The sequence below is a fragment of the Neofelis nebulosa genome, chromosome 2 (assembly GCF_028018385.1).
Source record: "Neofelis nebulosa isolate mNeoNeb1 chromosome 2, mNeoNeb1.pri, whole genome shotgun sequence".
Classification (NCBI taxonomy): domain Eukaryota; kingdom Metazoa; phylum Chordata; class Mammalia; order Carnivora; family Felidae; genus Neofelis; species Neofelis nebulosa.
Window position 1 is genome coordinate 211,049,816 of NC_080783.1, and position 19,520 is coordinate 211,069,335.

Below are 19,520 nucleotides of genomic sequence, written 5' to 3' on the forward strand. Positions count from 1 at the left end.
CAAAAGGCATTTGGCAGAACTACACAGCTTTTCTCTTTTGTCACATTATTAAATTTAGAGATGAACTAAAATTAGTTGTATATTCCTGACCTTGCGTTGACTCCAACCAAGATAAATTTCAGCAAAAAATCTTCTGAGATAATACCAGTCGCTTTGGCTATTCTGGGCTCCGTACGTATGTAGAGAGTCTCTTCAGAGGCACAAGGTCTTCTTGAAAAGACTGTACGCATTATCCCATTTCCTTAACTTCCCCGGGCCCCCCTCGAGCTACACAAATATGCCTCATCTCATGGCTACTCTGCCAACAGTGCAGGGTCAGGGTTTGGCTATGATACCCTCCCACCCACCCACCACTCCTGTTTCTGGATGGAACACATCTATTTTTTTTTTTTTTTTTTTTAGAGAGAGAGCGAGCACACAAGGCCACACACACCACGTGTGGATTCTCACTTCTCTCTCATCACTCTACGGGAGAGACTTTACATCTCTTACTTGAGACATTTCTGGTCCATAATCCTTCACTTGAGAAAGAGAGAGACAGAGAAAGTGTGGCCGCAGGGGGGAGGGCAAAGTAGGGGCAGGGAGAGAAGGAGGGTGGGAGAAGGAGAGAAGAAAGAGAGAGAGAGAGAGAGACAGAGAGAGACAGAGAAAGAGAGAGAGACTGTCCCAAGCAGGCTCTGTGCTCAGCACGGAGACCGACACAGGGCTCAAGCCCATGACCCTGGGATCATGACCTGAGCTGAAATCAGGAGTCGGACATTCAACTGAGTGAGCCCCTGAACACATCTATTCTTGAGAATTATGTCAGGTTCCCTTACAACTGCAATGTGGTCAAGTTCAGAGAACACAAATTTCTTCCTATTTCTCTGGGTAGATTTAATTAGTGAGATGTTTTTGCTTTTTTTTCCCCAAAAATATTCATATACTAATATACTGACGCAATTAATGGGGACACTTAATCAACAAGAACACAAGTGAATGGCTAAGGGCTAGCAACTGATTCCGGCATACAATTTAAATGTCCCTGATTTCAAATGTAGTCAGAGAAATAAAAGATAAAATAACCATTATCTGACTTCTAAACTGACAGTATAATGTAATGACCAAGTCAGGCTTCATTCAAGTAACCAAAGATTATGACAAAGAACACAGTTCTTCTTAGCTATACAGTGGTTCCCCCTTATCTGCAAGGGATACATTCCATGACCCCCAGCAGATGCCTGAAAACACAGACAGTACTGAACCCTATACACACTATGTTTTCTTCTATATATACACACCTATGACAAAGCTTAATTTATCAGTGAGGCCCAGCAAGAGATAAGCAACAGTAATAAAACAGAACAATACTCTGTGGCAAATGTTATGTGAACGTGGTCTCTCTCAAAAGACCTTACTGTACTGTACTCACCCTTCTCGTGATGATGGGAGATGCTAAATTGCCCACGTAATAAGATGAACTGAGGCGAATGACACAGGCCTTGCGACACTGTTGGGCTACTACTGACCTTCTGATGTATCTGCTTCTGGACTGCAATTAACCACGGGTAAGGTGAGGGACTACTGTGCTAAAGCCTTCACCGTTCGCAACAAACACGACATGGGGGTGGGGGGCAGCTGTGCTTTCATTCTAACGGACTGACCACTGACCAGCATCGTTCTTGTGACTCACGATGTGACTGAGGTTGGCATTAGCATCATTATACGTGCTCTGGCCCCATCTCTTATGATGCTGATCCATCGGCTGACTGGGGAACAGAGCACAAGCCATCTGCATTTTTATTTTTTTTTATTTATTTATTTTTTTTTTAAATTTTTTTTTCAACATTTTTTATTTATTTTTGGGACAGAGAGACAGAGCATGAACGGGGGAGGGGCAGAGAGAGAGGGAGACACAGAATCGGAAACAGGCTCCAGGCTCCGAGCCATCAGCCCAGAGCCTGACGCGGGGCTCGAACTCACGGACCGCGAGATCGTGACCTGGCTGAAGTCGGACGCTTAACCGACTGCGCCACCCAGGCGCCCCTGCCATCTGCATTTTTAAAGCTTCCTATGTGATGTCACCTTGGCCCCAGGTGCGAGCCACAGCACTGGGGAAACTGGAGCTGGAAATGTGTCTGGCAGTCTGTTTATCCACGGAGGCCAGCTCAAGAACTGCAGAAGGAAAACAGACCCAGGACTACAAGGGCCCATCCGTACAGGGCTCTCTAATCCAATCATGCTCAAGCCTGGGTTTAATTAGGGCTCGTGTATTGTGTGTAAGGATTGAGATTCCAATCAGCCTGTACAGACAGCCTAACGGTCTCACCGGACTGGAGCTTCTGCTCAGTCCTGGGGTCACCGACCCCAGGTTGATGGGGTTGCTCTAATGATGCACTGTAGGCCAGTCCGGGAGTCTTCATTAAAGTCCCCAAGTTAGGTACCCGTACTTTGTAACGTTAAATCCACACACGAGGAGAACGGAAGAGGAGAGTGACCTAAAAGGCTGAAATTACTATCTCAGATATAAAACAAGGACGCTGCCTCAAAGCAGATGCCCGACTGATACCAGGTCACCTGTCATTTGGGAAATCTGGATTCTCTAAAGCTTGCTCTTTAGGTAAAGGGTCATTACCTTATATCTTCCTCTATTTTTGCCTGAGCTTCAAGATCAAAAGGGTCGGCAGAAAAGAGACGAATCCTTTCTTGCTCTCTCCGGGCTCGGTCCTGCTGCTGTCCCTCCAGGACCCTAGAAAATTTCTCTACAAAAACAACAAGGGGGACATCTTGAGTGCCACGCTATTTCCATTCTCTGTTAGTACTTTTCCAGATCAAATCGTTTCTCAAAATACAACTATACAAGATGCAGAAAGGATGCCTAAGAATTATTTTAAACGGGCAATTACATTTACTTGCTATTTCTGAGGCAAGACTACGTCCCCTAAATTCAGTGTCAAGAAATCAAGTATTTTCAAAAGTCATTTATTCCGGTAAGAAATTATCCGTCATACTGTTTCTACTCAGAGGTAAGAGCATTTCAATTTAAATCAGCAGAAACAGCCATCTGTGTGGCAGATGAGTGACCCCACTCCTCTCCTCCCCGCTGCCCCCATTAACCTATTACGCAGAACTAAAACAGAGCGCGGCCACAGGGCATGGAGTCGGTGGTGCCGTCGCAGCCCTGCGTGGGGACAGAGGGCAGCCACACCTGCAGCGGCACAGCACGAGGCGTGGGCATGACGAATCACCGTGTTGTGCCCCCGTGACTCTACCGCCAACACCGTGTGTCAGCTACGCTTCGATGAGAGACGACAACAAGACCCACAGGGCACTACAGCCCCACCTTTCCTGCCACTCCCTTGAGAATACCCCCTGCCTTAGACCAGGGACGTTACATGTAAACTATTGTCAGTCCACCTACAGGACCTCGTGAGTAACAGGCAGGAAAATGAGGAAAGAGAAAATACTGCTTGCTATAAAATGTATGTCACAAGAACCACCTTAGTCTCGCTGTTTCTTAAATGAGGGTGTATTTAAATGTATCAAGTTCTACGTGCCATCATCACGGTCTTTGGCGATTAGATATATTGCGGAAGGAATTAAAGACACCAAGATAACGGTCGTATGAACCATCAATACACACAACATGAAGGAATCTAAACCACATTAAGCTGACAAAAGAAGCCCGACATGAGAGAGGACATACTGTGTGGTTCCATTAACCCGGAGACTGAAAAAACACGATTATCAGAACGGCAGTAGCCCATAAGGGGAGGAAGCTGACCAGCAGAGGACATACTGGAATTCGGGAGCGAGAAAAATATTCTCTCATCTTGACTAGGGTGGCGGCTCCAGGACTTTGCCAAAGCTCAATGAACTGTACACTTAAAACCTGCGCATTTCTGTTAGGTAATTATTACCTCAGTTTAAAAAAGGGTCAGCTGAAGAATGAGCTATGGAGCATCTGTTACGCTTTAAAATGTAATCAGCACAGTTGCATAAACCCAGGAGTAAAACTGGAGAAATTTACAGAGAAAACTTTATTCATCGAGCTGACTAAAAACAAACATTCTGTTTAACTCAAGAATGGCTCAAACACAGCAACAAGCTATTGGCGACAACCGACTATCGTTAATCTTGGGGTGGGTGAGAGTCAGAGGGCTCCGTTTTGCCACACAGGCTGATGGCACCGGACAGGTTTTCTGTCCCTAAGAGCATTTCACCCGGCATCAGCTGGCTTACTGGTGCTCTCTTCAACTGAGGCTCCCACCGAACAGGTTAGAATACCAGTCCCTAGGTTACGCGCAGTAGGTTACGTGAAAACAATTTGGGGGAACAAAAAACCGTCAGTGGAGGAGGCTGGTCAAGCTGGATCTCAGAACTCTGTGCTGTCGCAAAATTGGATCACGACCGCCACTCAACTCCGCCTTTGGCATCAGCCATCACTTTACCTCTCAGAGAGCAACTGGGGTGCTCAAGAGATCATGTGACCTGGCGGGCTGAACACCCCAGTTGCTGGAGTCTCTCCAAATTTGCCGCGACACCACTACTCCCCCTCAGGTCCGCTCGCCAGTCTTCCACGTTGATAAGCTTACCAAGGTCTCCACTGAGCAGAGCGTCCGCCAGGGGTGGATTGCGCTCCTTCAGCAAGGACAGCTCATGGGGGTTGGCCAGCAACATGTCTCGGAGCAAGGCTGGATTGTCCAAGCCCTGAGGAGATGAAGCTATGTCTCCGGGAGATGAGTGGGACTGCTGTGCTCCTGGTGGCCGGCGCTGCCGGGAGCCTGACGTGCCAGGCACGGCTATACTACGGAAGTCTATGCGGGGCAAGTCTGTTGGGGAAAACCGGTTCAAAGTTTACTTCCAGTGACACACAAGCATTTGAAGGGCACAGCGGAACATTTGCTGGTGAACGGTATATGGTAAATGGTAATTGCAGACATCTGACCTTTCCTCCGCGCTCTCTCACGCTGACTGAACATAAAGACTGCAGTCTGAGGGAACCCACAACCAAGAACAGAAAAGGGGTGCAGTCAATGGTAATGACCCTAGATTTTTGGCTTCTACAATATCCCAGAAGACATAACAAGTTTTTACTTACTTGTATTTTTTTTAATGTGTATTTATTTTTGAGAGATAGAGACAGAGCGTGAGCGGAGGAGGGGCAGAGAGGGAGACACAGAATCCGAAGCAGGCTCCAGGCTCCGGGCCGTCAGCCGAGCCCCACGCGGGGCTCGAACCCTTGAACTGCAAGATCATGACCTGAGCTGAAGTCGAACGCTTAACTGACTTAGCCACCCAGGAGCCCCTACTTACTTGTATTTTTTCAAAATTAAAGCTAGTCTTAATAAACATAACCACATAAATCTGGATGTAATTCTTGAGAAAAACCCTAGTTTGTTTTGACATTTCTCAAAGGGCCCGGACACCTGGGGTAAAGAATACTACACACACCAAGTGAACTGCATAAATTTTAGATGTAAAATTCTACAAGTCTCTGCTAAACATACTCGTTCTTGGAATTTACACTTTCATCTGTGCACCACGGCTAACTCCTCTCACACCACCAGGGAGCTAGCAGGTGTAATCGTTTTACAGGAGAGACAAACAGAAGAAAAGGGACTTGCTCAGGTTCTCGGTGCTGAGGTCACCAAAAGATAGAACAGATTTAGAGGCTACAACTCCTGGGTTCTATAATCCAGGCTGAGCTGACCTTATTAAAACGAAAGGAAAATAAAAGGGAGCCTTACACAAAGGACCCACGTGTTATATGATTCCATTTCTATGAAATGTCCAGAATAGGAAAATACAGACACAGAAAGTAGACTGACGGTTGCCTAGGGCTAGAAGGCTTGGAGGCGGATGGGGAATGACTGCTAATAGGTCCAGTTTCTTTATAAGGTGATAAAAATGTGCTACAATTGATTGTAGTGATGGCTGCACAACTGGGAATAGACTAAAAATGAACTGCACCCCTTACATGAGTGAATTGTAAAATGTAAAATAGACTAAAAATGAACTGCACCCCTTACATGAGTGAATTGTATGGTATACGAATGATATCTCAACAAAACGGTTACTTAGAAAAGGAGTTTTACCTTAAAAAAAAAAAGGTAGAGCAGAGACAGAATCAGGGGCTAGAACTGAGCGAATGTGTATCTCCTCAATCCCAAAAACGTGCCTGATGGTCACTCCTGTTTCAAGTTGAGGCTATCCTGAAGCTGTTGGGAAATCAACTAGAAGGGAATCCTTTTTTTTTTTTCCTTAATGCTTATTTACTTTTGAGAGAGAGAGAGAGAGAGCGCATGCACAAGCAGGAGAGGGGCAGAGAGAGAGAGGGAGACACAGAATCCGAAGCAGGTGCCAGGCTCTGAGCTGTCAGCACAGAGCCCGACGCGGGGCTCGAACCCATGACCTGTGAGATCATGACCTGAGCTGAAGTCGGTTGCTTAACTGACTGAGCCACCCAGGCACCCCTAGAAGAAGGGAATCCTTAAACTCAAGTATCATTTTCTGCCTCTTTAGCATGGGTTCAACTAGCCACCTCCTTCCAACAGACCTCAGCTGGCAGCTTGTGTGTGTGTGTGTGTGTGTGTGTGTGTATACACACGCGCATGAGGGAGTTAATCCATACCAACCAGCAACACATATATGGGTGGACCTTCTCTGCAGGGTAAGAAATTTTTATCTTTAACCATGGTAACACTTATCTTGAGAGTCCATTCGCTTCAGAGTAATTCTGAAAAACTTGTTTACCTGAACGACTAGATCTGCTCCCCTCCCCCACAGACTGGCTCTCTTGTCCACATGCGACAGTACAGGAAAAAACAACAACCAGCAATTCTCCAGAACTAACAATTTCACCAAATTAACCAAAGGAAGATTTGTTTTGGGTTTTTTTGACTGACATGTTCAAGTCACAACTCTTTCTAAAGTTTAACAGTAGACCCAAGGGACTAATGTAATCCCGATCTGGGAGGAACAGTGCTTGATGGTCTCTTACAGCCCCAGTTTCGGGCTGAACGGATGCACTGTGTTCTAAGCTGGCATGTGTCATCATCACCCAGACACTCATCAGCTGGAACCACAAACTTTAAACCCACTGACCTAGAGACTAAGCAGTATTTAAGAAATCTACCTGAAGACAGCAGGGAATGGAAAACACTATTAACATTTCATTAAAGGGGTCCACATCAGAACCCTGGCCACTTTTGTAGATCGTGAACCCCTCTGAGTATCCAAAGAAAGCTACTGACCCTCTCCCTATCAAATGCACACATGCTCTCAGCCACGCAACTGTGCGTATTTATTTCAGGGACACAGAAACGTTCTAAATCCCAAAGCACAGATTCCAGACTCTAAACCCCTATTCCAGATAGAACATCGAGACAGGTAAGTTTCCTTTCACATGATTAACACGGCTGGTGGGCAAGGAGCAGAATCTGGTGGTCCAGCTGCCTACTGTTCAAAAAGCTCAGTACAACGGGAAAAGTACCATGTTTTAGTTCCCATGCCTTCGCTTATTAGCTGTAACACCAAAGACATTACTTAAAACCGGAGCTTTGTCTGTTAACGATAACAAATTATAAAGAGGAATCTCCTCCCCTACAACCGTGATCCTGTGCAATGTGCATGCAAGTGCCTGGCTGACTGTAAAATGTTCCACACAGGCCTGCTAGCTGAGGGCCAGACACGAAGCAGCAACAGTCAGTCAGGAATCACGGGCACAGATGGCCTCTTAAGTCCTTCCCCAGGATACAGTTCTCACTGATCACAACAGAAGCGAACATTTATCCAGGGCGTGCTGAAGGCCGCACTATTCTCACAGCTAAGAAAACGGCCATAGGGAAGTCAACCCAGCCAAGGATACAGAGCAACCAAGGGGCAGACTCTATACCCCGGAGTCTGAACCCAAAGCTAGTCCACAGCTCTGACCCACTGCATTATGCTGTCTCCTGATGCCTGTGTCAGGAATGTCTTACTTGGGAACTGCACTGGAGGTCGAGGGTCTGCATTCTCCTTCTGTCGTAAAATCACGACATCCCCATCTTTCAAGCCGTAGGAAGCCAGCGATCTGTGGTTGTCTGTGAGGGGTCTTTCAGCATAGACGATCTACAACCAGAAAAGAGTTCACCATATGAAGCACTGAGAAATAACATGGAAGAAAGCAGGAAGACTACGTACAGTGTCCCTTTTCACCAGATGTCAGTCCCAGCCTGCTCAAAACCCTCCAATGGTTTCCCATCACACCTGGAATAAAAGCCTAAATCCTTCCCGTTACCTGCTAGGTCCAACAATTTGGTCCCTGGCTCCCCCTCTGACTTCATTTCATACCGTAATTGCTGCTCCCTAAATAATGTGATCAATTTCCCCCTTGGGACTGTTTCATTTGCTCTTCTCTCTACCTGAAGGATGTTCTTTCCCCAGCTATTTCTTTTTTAAGTAAGCTCTATGCCTAACATGGGGCCTGAACTCAGGATCAAGAATTACGTGCTCTACCAACTGAGCCAGCCAGACGCCCTCCCAGCCACTCTTTTTTAAGGTCTCTGATCAAATATAACCTTTCCAGAGCCCTTCACTAACCACCCTATTTAAAAACCCTCTCATATTAAGTATCTATTTCTTTTTACTGTTTATTTTTGAGAAACAGAGCAAGAGCGGGGGTGGGGGGGAGAGGGAGAAAGAGAAAGAGAGAGACAGAGGGGGAGGGAGAGAGGGAGAGAGGGAGAGAGGGAGGGAGGGAGGGAGGGAGGGAGACAGAGACACAGAATTCGAAGCAGGCTCCAGGCTCTGAGATGTCAGCACACAGCCTGACACGGGGCTTGAACTCACAAGCCATGAGATCATGACCTGAGCCAAAGTTGGACGCTTAACCGACTGAGCCACCCAGGAGCTCCTTAAATATGTTTCTTTATTGTCTTTCTGTTCCACTAAAATGGAAGCTACTTGAGGACAGGAATTTGTTTTGTTTGCATAGCTCAAATGTCTTTTTTTTTTTTTCCCTTGTGACAAGAACTTTAACATTTACTCTCTTAGCAACTTTCCAGTATGGGATACAGTCTTGTCAATTACAGGCACCAAGCTGTATATGACATCCCAATGTATCCATTTTTAAATGATCTTGCACACTGGCAAGTCTAAAAGTTTTCCAAACACTGCCTGTTATGCATTCTTCCTTCTCTTCTACTGGATCAGGGATGTACTACTAATAAAAACATTTTTTTGATGTGCAATCAAACACTGAAAAAACCTGAGAGCATAAAAGCAGGTGAAACACTGTGCTGTAGGAAAAAAACGGAGAAAGGGCATACTATAGTTTAACCACAAAGGAACATAAAACCTATCCTGCACTATTACATACTGCAGAGGGGTGTTCAGAATAAACTCGGGCTTTGAAAGGTTTTCTTTCAAAAGATTTGCTGTGCACCAGGCCACGTGCAAGCTGAGGAACCCGAGTCCTGTCCTGGCTCTGACAGTGGCCGCGTCCCTCCGCTGGTCCTGGCTTCACATGTCCGTTCGTCAAGCAAGCGGTTGGGGCTAGATAATCGCTACAGCTGTCCCTTCCAGGTCGGTCTGCTAGTCTACCATTTTAAAGTGCTTCCTCACATGTCCTCACAGCTCTTGCAGGAAGACTGCCTGACACGCAACCTGAAAAATACAGACTTCTGCTGGGAAAAATGATCTGTCATATCTGCTCTCACTGACATGAGAAGCAGAACCAACAGGAAACTGAATTTCCAAAGCCAAATACTTCTGGGGGTGCACAAAAAAATGGGACTCAGAGCTCATAGGGCCGATTACACTTCCTAAGTTCTATACAGTACTAGAAAATGGACCGTTGGTCCTTACCCTCAACCTGCAAAGTTAAAACACGTTCCAGCAGTCCACTGGACTGTCACTCCATCGATCCACTCACACTCTGCTATTCTCCCTCACGTAACCACATATCGCGTGGCGAAAGTACAACAGAATCAACACAGACTGTTTGCAATACAACCCGAGGGCCGTATGGTAACTTGTGGAATTGCTGGGAAAACTACCATAAATCTGAAGGGACAAGTGTCCCAGTTGAGGTGCGCACCAAGCAAGAGGAGGCATGACAACAGAAATGCCACGCAGGCGGCTCTCACAAGGTGGCCTCGACACAGCGAAGCCACCTTACGACAAAGGTACTGAGTGGTCCACGGCCCGCTCCTTAATTTTCCAGGTTCAGAAACTCAACCATCAGTATATGTAGAGATACAATCGGTTGACACATTTTAACTGTACTTATAGAAGAACATTTATCTACAACAGGAAATCAAACGCAGAGCATCAAAATGCTCCTATCCAGCAGAAGACTTGTCTTCAAGCTGGCGATGCTACCTGGAGGGCCATATTAAGACAGGAGACACTACCACGGCTTGCACTTCCATCGGAACGGGTTCCCACAGTCCCCCGCCTCATCCTACGCCCTCTCATTTCTAGGTGGGCATTACTCGTCCCCTTTTGCGGACAGGGAAACAGAGTGCGGTGACCTGAGACTACACAGCTATGAAGAAGATAACTAGGGCAGCTCTTTCTGCCCCCAGGTCCTATCCCTGTGCTTTGATAAAACCATCTATTTTGTACCAAAAAATAAAGAAAGAAAAAAATAAGAACATAAAAAAAGGAAAAAGAATAGAACTAGGATTGGAACACCTGCCTGACTCCAAGAGTGGGAGATCTTCCCTAAGGACCACATACAACTGCCCCAAACCGAAGTCCAATGTGGCCAGCTCAATTAGCTGGTGACCTGAACAAGAGCTATTAAGCCATCTGTCACCACTGAGGGCCTATGCTTACCAGGGGAACCAAAACCCTGTGCACCGCTCAGCCTATCAATGTGTCCTGAACATGAGGAAGGACCAGTGGCGGCTCCTCACTCAGGACTTCCACGTAAAAACTCCACGGTGTTCAGTGGACATAGTCTTTCCTCAGCAGATGCTGTAAAAATTTTTTTTTTTTTTTTTTTTTTTTAAATAAAGACAGCCTGGGGGCGCCTGAGCGGCTCAGTCGGTTAAGTGTCCAACTTCGGCTCCGGTCATGATCTCAGGGTTGGTAAGTTCGAGCCCCCACGTCAGGCTCTGTGCTGACCGCCCAGACTGGAGCCTGCTTCGGATTCTGTGTTTTTCTCTCTCTCTCTGCCCCTCCTCTGCTCGTGTTCTGTCTCTCTCTCTCTCCCCCCAAAATAAATAAACATTAAAAAAAAAAAAAAACTTTTTAAAATAAAGACAGCCCAATCTAACAATAAAAGTTTAAGATCCTGGTAATAACTACCACCAAACACATACATGTCATGTGGAACATTGCTATCTTGCCCCATTTCCTAAAAATACTAGACTGAAGAATGTGGGTGAGGAGCAAAACATTCTTCACTCTGACAAAGCAGCAGGCGTATTCCATTTTAGTCCAAGGACGCAAATGAAATAAACAAAAGCTTAGCTGAAATTATAACAGCCACAAAGAACCGACTTCTTTTTGTTAAAACAGGCTTAAGAGTCTAAGAAAGACGATTATTGTATAGCTCAAGTCCTATAAGAAATCTGAATGAGTTTCCAGCTCAACAAGAGTGTATCATCAGACCCATGGTTTCACATTTCCACCAGTCAAAACAAAGAGTTTTGGTAAGGCATTGGTGATGCTTTCCACCATAATATCCAACTCAAAGGCCACAAAGCTAAGAATTCTGGTTCTGCCAGTTATGAGGACACACAACAGGACAGTTTACACATCTACAAGTCTCAAGCTGCGAAACTGGCACACTGCTAGTGCTTACTCCAGAGGCAGCACCCTAGAGACCAAATTTAAGCTTAATCGACATTTAACAATAGACTAAAACAACTCCAAGACCAACAACTCCATCATTAAGCATGAGGTCAAATGCCTTCTCGTCTTCAATCAACAGAAATCGTAACAATACATTTCTAGCAGTAAGGACCATCAACTGGCCACAGAAATCTTTGGACTCACATCTGAACGACTCCCTAATAGTATCTATATCATTAATTGAAAGCCTGCTATATGCCAAGTGATCTACATATACATCTCATGCCACAGCTTGACTTTTCCAACCCTTCTGGAAAACAATATGGCAACAGTTACTAAAAGCCTTTCAAAAGACCTGGCAATTCCATAGCTAAGAATACATCCTGAGAAAACAATCAGAAATGGGGACGAAGCCTTAAATATAGATATCCATGGAAATGTTACTAATAACTGCTTCCAATTCCCCCAATTCAAATGCCCAGCAATAGGCAAATTTTTAAATAAACTGCGGTACATCTATATTACATGGCCATTAAAATTATAAATTTGAAGAACTTGAAATGTCAGGGAAAAATGCTGACAATGTAGCTTTGACTGAACAAAGAAAGTTGAAACTGTTGGTACAGTTCAGGGCATCATGTTTAAAAGTTACACTGTAACCACAGAAAAGGAAGAAAGCTTAGGGAAAAAGATACACTAAGAAGTAAGCTGCAGTTGTTTCCGGGGTGATATGGTAATAACTTTTTCTCTCTACCTTTTCCTATAAGGTACAAATTCTCTAAAACGAATATGCAGTATTTATCAGAAAAAAATTCACGAAAATTACCTGCAAAAATAAGTATGTCAAAAGCAGCTACAATAGAAAATTTCAGTTTCCACTGCTTTAAAATAGTGTTTTACAAATGACAAATCACGCTGTGTACAGAGCTGCCTTCCCAGGATCATACGGTTACTGCTATATTACTTGGCATTTACACATGCCTTTTGAGAGTCCTTACACATTCTGCACACGTTTTGACCACATGCCACCTACAGGGGTAAATTATAATGATGTTTCAAAAATACAAAGACATTAATTTAAAGTGAAGCTAAGTTCTGATAATTCTTTGAAGTCTGCCCAGCCAAGTTCTGCATCAAAGCATCAAACAGAGCCATGACCGGCTTCCAAGCCCACACTTGTATTAAGAGATGGAACATGCCCAGCTTTAATCACATGTACAAGTAGAGATAGTTTCTGTTCTAAATTTGTTATCATCACATTATAACTACTATAATCAGACTAGAGCTGTTAAAAAGTAACGTCTTTTCCAAGTGCATACTTATGCACGACTGATGGTGATGTGCAAGTGTGAATTCTAAACCAGTGATCCCCAATGTGGGGCAGGCAGGCGAAACGGTTCTTTAAAGATGTGGGAACAGAAAAATATTAGAATGTTCATTTCCATTTATTTTAGTTCGTCCTTCCTTAAACGCTATCCTATGGTTGTTTATAATGAACATAAGGTTATTACTTCACTCATTGATGTTTACGGTTATTCCATACATATGTGCGCACATATATAATGCATATAACATTAGTTCATGTTTATAATTGATTATATGTATCGCAAAGATGTATGTTCCAAAACACTGTACATGAAGGGAAACCTGACTGAAAAAGTCTGGAGATCCGTGGTTTGGACACACTGTGACAGGAAAGAACAGCCAGGAACCTTAAAAAAAAAAAAAAAAAGAAAGAAAGAAAGAAAAAGGAAAGAAGAAAAGAAAAAGAAAGAAGAAACTCCCTTTGGAAATGGAGGTGAAGGAACGAGGACAGAGAAGGTAAACAAGAGTGAGGCAGAGCAAGCAGGAGGACTAGGAGGGGAAGAGGAGTGACATGGGAGAACCTGGGCGGTGAAGCAGCGGGAGTGGGGGCCTCGAGTAAGTGATGTATTTGTAGGTAAAACTATAATGATGTTTACCGTTATGATCTGGCGAAAGGAAATGACTCAAGTGTGTGTCTAGGGTGGATCCTGTTCCTGCCTCATGGGCAAGGCAAGCAACTGAAAAGACAACCGACCACCAGACATCTTAAAATAGATACTGTGTTAGGTTACAATGGAGCCAACGGAACAAACTTGAAACAGGGGAGCTGTTTACAGCTGGGTAATACAGGCTTCACAGAAGTTGGAGCCCAGGCTTCCATATGCTAATTTGGCTTGGGAGGAAGTAAATGCCCAAATGGTGACCTAATGAATAAGAAAGAATTTGTGGAGTTAGCCTAACTGTTCAATTAGTTAGGTACTCCTAACATCCTGAGCTAACTGAGGACTGTGCCTGCCTGGACCATACAACGAACCGTCTTTTCCATCGGTCTCTTCCTTTAAATTTGTTACAGCCCGTCTCAAAAAGGGCAGGAAGAGAGGCAAAGCCACTTTTCAGCTTCTCCCAAGCCCAAATAACGATGAGAACTTACATTTTCATTTTTTTATTCCCCCCGCCAGCTGGTGATTATAACCAGGGTAACAGAACCGGAGGGTAGAGAGCAATTGAAAATGCCACCTTCAAAAATTTCAGAATTGTGTTTACTTCCCTACTTAAACTGTCCTTCCCTAGTTTTTCACGTGAGGGATTCATGGGCGGGAACTGGCTCCTCAGTTTTTAGAAAACATTTGCAAAAAATTCCTTTTACCGATTTCTTTGTAGCTTCTGCAGCTTCGGTCTGCGTATGTGACACTTTGCATCCTGAAACCTATTCTTTCTTGATATTCAGCTTTATGCCAAGGTTCTAAAGTTCACATCGTGTAAAGGAATCATACTCACTTCTGAACAAAATATTGACGCATCTGTTTATCACAATAAAGGGCAGAACACGCTGCAGTTGGGCAATAGTTTTTGGAAGTATTTCATAACTGCAGTAGAAAATCAGGATTTACATTCTGGGGCCCTGGAGGACTTCTATAATTTTCTCAACGTTTAGACCATGTCCTCCACCGTCCACTTATCAAGTTGAGATGTAAATGTTTTCCTGTAAAGGCCAGAGTTATCGTCACCGATTCTGTTTGGTGGCAGCTCAGGGCATTCTGAGAATAAATTATGTTGCTGATTTCAAATAAATGTAAGAGCAGCTGAATTTCCTTCCAGCATGGTAGGGAAATGAAACAAGCAAGCAAATCACACTGAGAAGATATCGGGCCATTTTTACGAAAATATCCTCATAAAGCTCTGAACTCTGAACCCACCCAAACTCTCAATTGTGGCCTGAAATAAAGAAGGAGTCTGGCCTACTACCAGCGAAGAAACCAGAGAAACAAACAGCTTGAATTGAACGAATAACTACCTTTTTTTTTTTTTTTTTAAGAGAATTTAATCAGAAATGCCATGTGGTAGGGAAAAAGGTACAGGGCATTTCCAAATGCCTCAAAACAAGGTAATGCAAGCCTCAAACTTTTTCCTTCACTAGGAGTGCAGATCTCTACATTTAAAGGTAAATTACGGTTGCTTAAGCAGGAGCTCTGTCCAGAACACCAGATGAACACCAACCTACCCCAGCGATCCAAACTGGTATTTCTGGTCGGGGAAGTAGAATGTATGAACTCTTGCAGATCTGGAGCTCCTTCTTAGGTCCACAACACCCCAAACTCGGGATTATCAGGGGAGAAGGGGCCAAAGAGCCAGAAGATGGGGCGGGCCGCCCAACAGTCCACGCGCCCCTCGGGCTGCAGTGGGTGCGTCTGCGGTCAGGCTCTCCGCTCCCTCCCATGGCACCCCACCCCACGCTCGGAGTGTGTGGGGGCAGCTACCGATCCCAGCTCCCTCCCGGACGCGGGGGCGAGCTGGGAGAGGCCATCCCGCTCCCCCACCCCCAATTCCCCACCAGCAGCAAAGGGAGGGCGTGAGACCCCAAGGCAGGAGGGTCAGCCCTGGAGAGACACCCCGCTCGCTGCCCCGCGTACCTGGCTCTCGGCTGCGGGGATGCCGGACTCGAGCTCGCACAGCGCGCGGAAGTTGTGCAGCTCGAAGTCGGCGTCGACCTGGAGGGAAAAGGTCACCTCGGAGAGGTCCCTCCGCACACAGTACACGGTGAGCAGCATGGCCCGGGCCCGACCCAGCTCGGCTCGGCCCGGCCTCGGCGCTGGGCTGCGGGGCGGCGGCGGGGCCTGGCTGGTGCTGCGGGCGGACGGCGCGGGCTGCTCGCTCGCCCGCTTGCTCCTTCCCTCCCTCACACACGCTCAGTGACTCACTCCCTCCCGCCCTCACTACCAAGCACGGCCGCCGCCACCCGCCTGCGACTCCGTCTGCCTGCCTGCCGGCCTGCCTCCCACCGCTGCCGCCAAGCGCGCCAGCCGCCCGGCGCCCCGCCCCGCCGCAACGCGGCTGCCGTAAAGCCCGCCTGGCCCTCTCTGCCGTCGCGACGCGGCGAAGGGGCGGGCCGGGAAGAGGGAGGCGGGAAGCTGGGAGAGGATTGGAGGGGCTTGGGGAGAGGGAGGGAGGAGGAAGGGCGAGAAAAGGAGAGAGAAGGAAAGGAACGAGGAGAATCAAAAATGTACCAACTGAGGGGGTTAATAGCTGAAGTCTGTGGCGGACTCCACAATCTCATTCATCCGGCAGGCATTTATGAAGCGCCTTCCAGGGGGATACAAAAACTGCGTAAAAAGATAGGTCTTTCTTGGCCCTTGAGAACTCTCAGCTTGGTATAGGCGACTGACAACTAGGCAGAGAGTTCTAAAACGTGTTCTACGAAGCAGAAATTGAGGCTCAGAGAGCTTAACCCACTTCTTGTGCTAATGATTGAGGGTTAAAACCAAAATCGTAACCCTGCCTAGTCTACAGAACCGGGCTTACTCTGACCCCTGACCCCTGACCCCTTCCTGCGCTCTGCCCTCCCAGCCACGTTGGGATTTTCAGTTCCTCCACGGCTCCATTCCTCTGCCTTGTAAGGTGTTCCCTCTACTTGGACTGTCTCCTTCCTACACCTGACAATATTGGGCACGGCTTGGACTCCACCCCACGAAGTATTTTCTCCTGTCATGGCCTGTGGCGGGCCACCTAGCTGATGAGTGGATAGAGGCCCAGAACATGAGGCTTCGTCAGAAAACCAAAACGGGTGCATGAGCGGCACCTCCCCCCTTACCACCCGCTTCTTCCCTATCCATGGAGTAGGGACCCCTCTTCTATTATAACAGGAGGGAAGGAGGAAGCAGGATGGCTGCGGAGGCAGGTAAGTAGGTAGGTTGGCTGGCGAGAAAGTCGATGACCCGCTGGAGACTTTTCTCTCTGGAGGAGGGAAGGTCATCTCTGGAGGAGCAGGGGGTTGAGAAGAGTGGGTGTATGGGCTACACAAAACCTGGCTGTCAGCGACTTAAGCAAAGAAAGGTCTATTTTTCTCCCAGGATAGGAAGCCTGGAGGTAGACAGCCGCATCTGTTCGGTGACTCAGTGATCCCGGGGCCTGTATTTCTGTAAATCTTGGCCTTTCCCTGAGAGTCACAACATGGCTGGCTGCCTCCACCCCATGCCTCGTTTTCTCGTTCGAGGCAAAAGCTTGCCCGGCAGTCCTGCGGCGGGTTTCTGATTACCTCTCGCTGGCCAGAACTGTGCCACGGCAGACGCCCGCAAGGCTAGGAAAGTGAGTGTTTAGCTTTCCTCACCTCTTTAAAGGACATGGGCAGGAGAAAAAGGTTTTGGCAACGGGTGTGAGGCGAAACCTGCATAGTGCCTGCTACGGCAGGGAAGATTTGAAATAACCGTTGCAAATTGAAGCAAGTTGGACAGAGAAGTCACGCCGAATTGCCAGGTGGCGTCGAGGATGCAGCTGAGGTTGGAATCGTGAATTGATGAATTTTTCTGTTACATGATTTTTCTAGTGGTGCTCAGGTGCCCAGGGGTGACAGAGTTTATTTTCCAAAGATGGGCAAGGCAATATCTTTATACGTATACACCTTATACGTTCTTCCTACGATGTGTCCATAACATTCCTTCTATGAGGAGATGGGGTGTGTGTCCTTCCATGTATTTTTATGTTATTTTATCTATTTTAGAGAGAGGGCAAGATTTGGGTAGAGAGAAAGGGAGAGAGAGAATCTCAAGCAGGCCTCACACCCAGTGCAGAGCTCAGTGTGGGGTGATGTGGGAAACAAAGGCAAGAAGGAAATGGCAGATAAAAATGAAATTTCCTTATAACCTGCAGCCCATTAACAAATACTTGAGCTCCCTACTGTCTTAATGCTTTGTTGGAGGGTTAAACCTTAGCTTGACAATAACTCGGCCTCCAGTATCCTGTGACTCTTCTTTAGCATATGAAAATCTCTTTCAGGGGCACCTGGGTAAGCGTCTGACTTCGGCTCAGGTCACGATCTCGCGGTCTGCGAGTTCGAGCCCCGCGTCGGGCTCTGGGCTGATGGCCCAGAGCCTGGAGCTTGCTTCCGATTCTGTGTCTCCCTCTCTCTCTGACCCTCCCCCGTTCATGCTGTGTCTCTGTCTCAAAAATAAATAAACGTTAAAAAAAAAAAATTAAAAAAAAAAAAAAAAGAAAATCTCTTTGAAAACTTCCCCTTGACTTTTTACCTCTCCCAACTCCCAAGTATATAACAAGTTTCTCGGGGTCCCCGGGGCAGCACTTCCTGCCCATGGGTCCTGTCTCTATGCTTTAATAAAATCACCTTTTTGCACCGAAGACGTCTTCAAGAATTGTTTCTTGGCCATCGGCTCCAGACCCCACGAGCCCCCCATCACCCCAAAACTTCATCACTTCCAATCACTAACTCTGCCCCCCACTGCAGGTGTGACCACTTCCCTGACTTCTAACAGCACAGACTCATGAGTCTTGTGTCTGCCTTCTTTCACTCAACAGCAAGTGTCTTGTTCATATCACTGCATGTAATTATAGCTTGTATATCCCCATTGCTGTATAATATTTTGTTGTGTGAATATACCACAATTCATCCATTTTGTGGCTGACGGGCATTTGAATAGATACATTTTTTTTTTTCTTGAACCATTTTGAATTTTGGTGTCCCAAACTTGCAGTCTAAAAAGTCCTAACGTAAGGGTCACCTGGGTGGCTAAGCCAGTTGAGCGTCCAACTTTGGCTCAGTTTGTGATCTTGCAGTTCGTGAGTTCGAGCCCCACATCGGGCTTGCTGCTGTCAGCCTGTCAGCACAGAGCCTGCTTCGGATCCTCTGTCCCCCCAACCCCCCCCCGCCCCTTCCCTGCTTGTGCTCTCTCATAAAAAAATAAAAAATAGGGGCGCCTGGGTGGTTCAGTCGGTTGAGCGGCCGACTTCGGCTCAGGTCATGATTTCGCGGTCGTGAGTTCGAGCCCCGCGTCAGGCTCTGTGCTGACAGCTTGGAGCCTGGGGCCTGTTTCAGATTCTGTGTCTCCCTCTCTCTGACCCTCCCCCGTTCATGCTCTGTCTCTCTCTGTCTCAAAAATAAATAAATGTTAAAAAAAAAATTTTTTTTTTAATTAAAAAATAAATAAATAAAAAATAAAAAGTCCTAACGTAAAATAAATAAATAAGTAAATACATAGTCCCAATGCAAGCCAACATCTGCAAATCCAGGGTACACACACCACTAAACAGTTCTGAAACTCCCCAACTTGCAGATTCTGCTCATTAATTGTTAGAAGATAGCTTAAGTTACCCATACACTCATTCAACATGTTTTGAGCACCTACTGTGTGCAAAAGTATCATTTAAGACAGAGGGATTCAAAGTCTAACTGGATGGATAAGGTTCCTGCCTCATGGACAGCACATTCGAGTGGAGGTGGC

At 46.3% G+C, this 19,520-nt stretch overlaps 1 protein-coding gene across 4 annotated transcripts in view; it reads right to left on the reverse strand.

Moving 5' to 3' along the window:
- LOC131505431 (protein DDI1 homolog 2) overlaps positions 1-16,070 on the reverse strand; it is a 38,667-nt gene extending 22,597 nt beyond the window's left edge. Inside the window, exons 1-4 of one of the 4 annotated variants that reach the window (XM_058718974.1) lie at positions 15,702-16,069; positions 7,962-8,091; positions 4,575-4,811; positions 2,615-2,741 (exon numbers count right to left, since the gene is read on the reverse strand). In XM_058718974.1, the coding sequence (XP_058574957.1) occupies positions 2,615-2,741; positions 4,575-4,811; positions 7,962-8,091; positions 15,702-15,839 (632 nt within the window). In that variant the 5' untranslated portion in view covers positions 15,840-16,069. Of the gene's footprint in view, positions 1-2,614; positions 2,742-4,574; positions 4,812-7,961; positions 8,092-15,701 lie in introns of all 4 variants that reach the window. The other 3 variants (XM_058718979.1, XM_058718980.1, XM_058718975.1) reach the window with 3 other exon arrangements.
- Between the last annotated feature and the right edge of the window lie 3,450 nt (positions 16,071-19,520).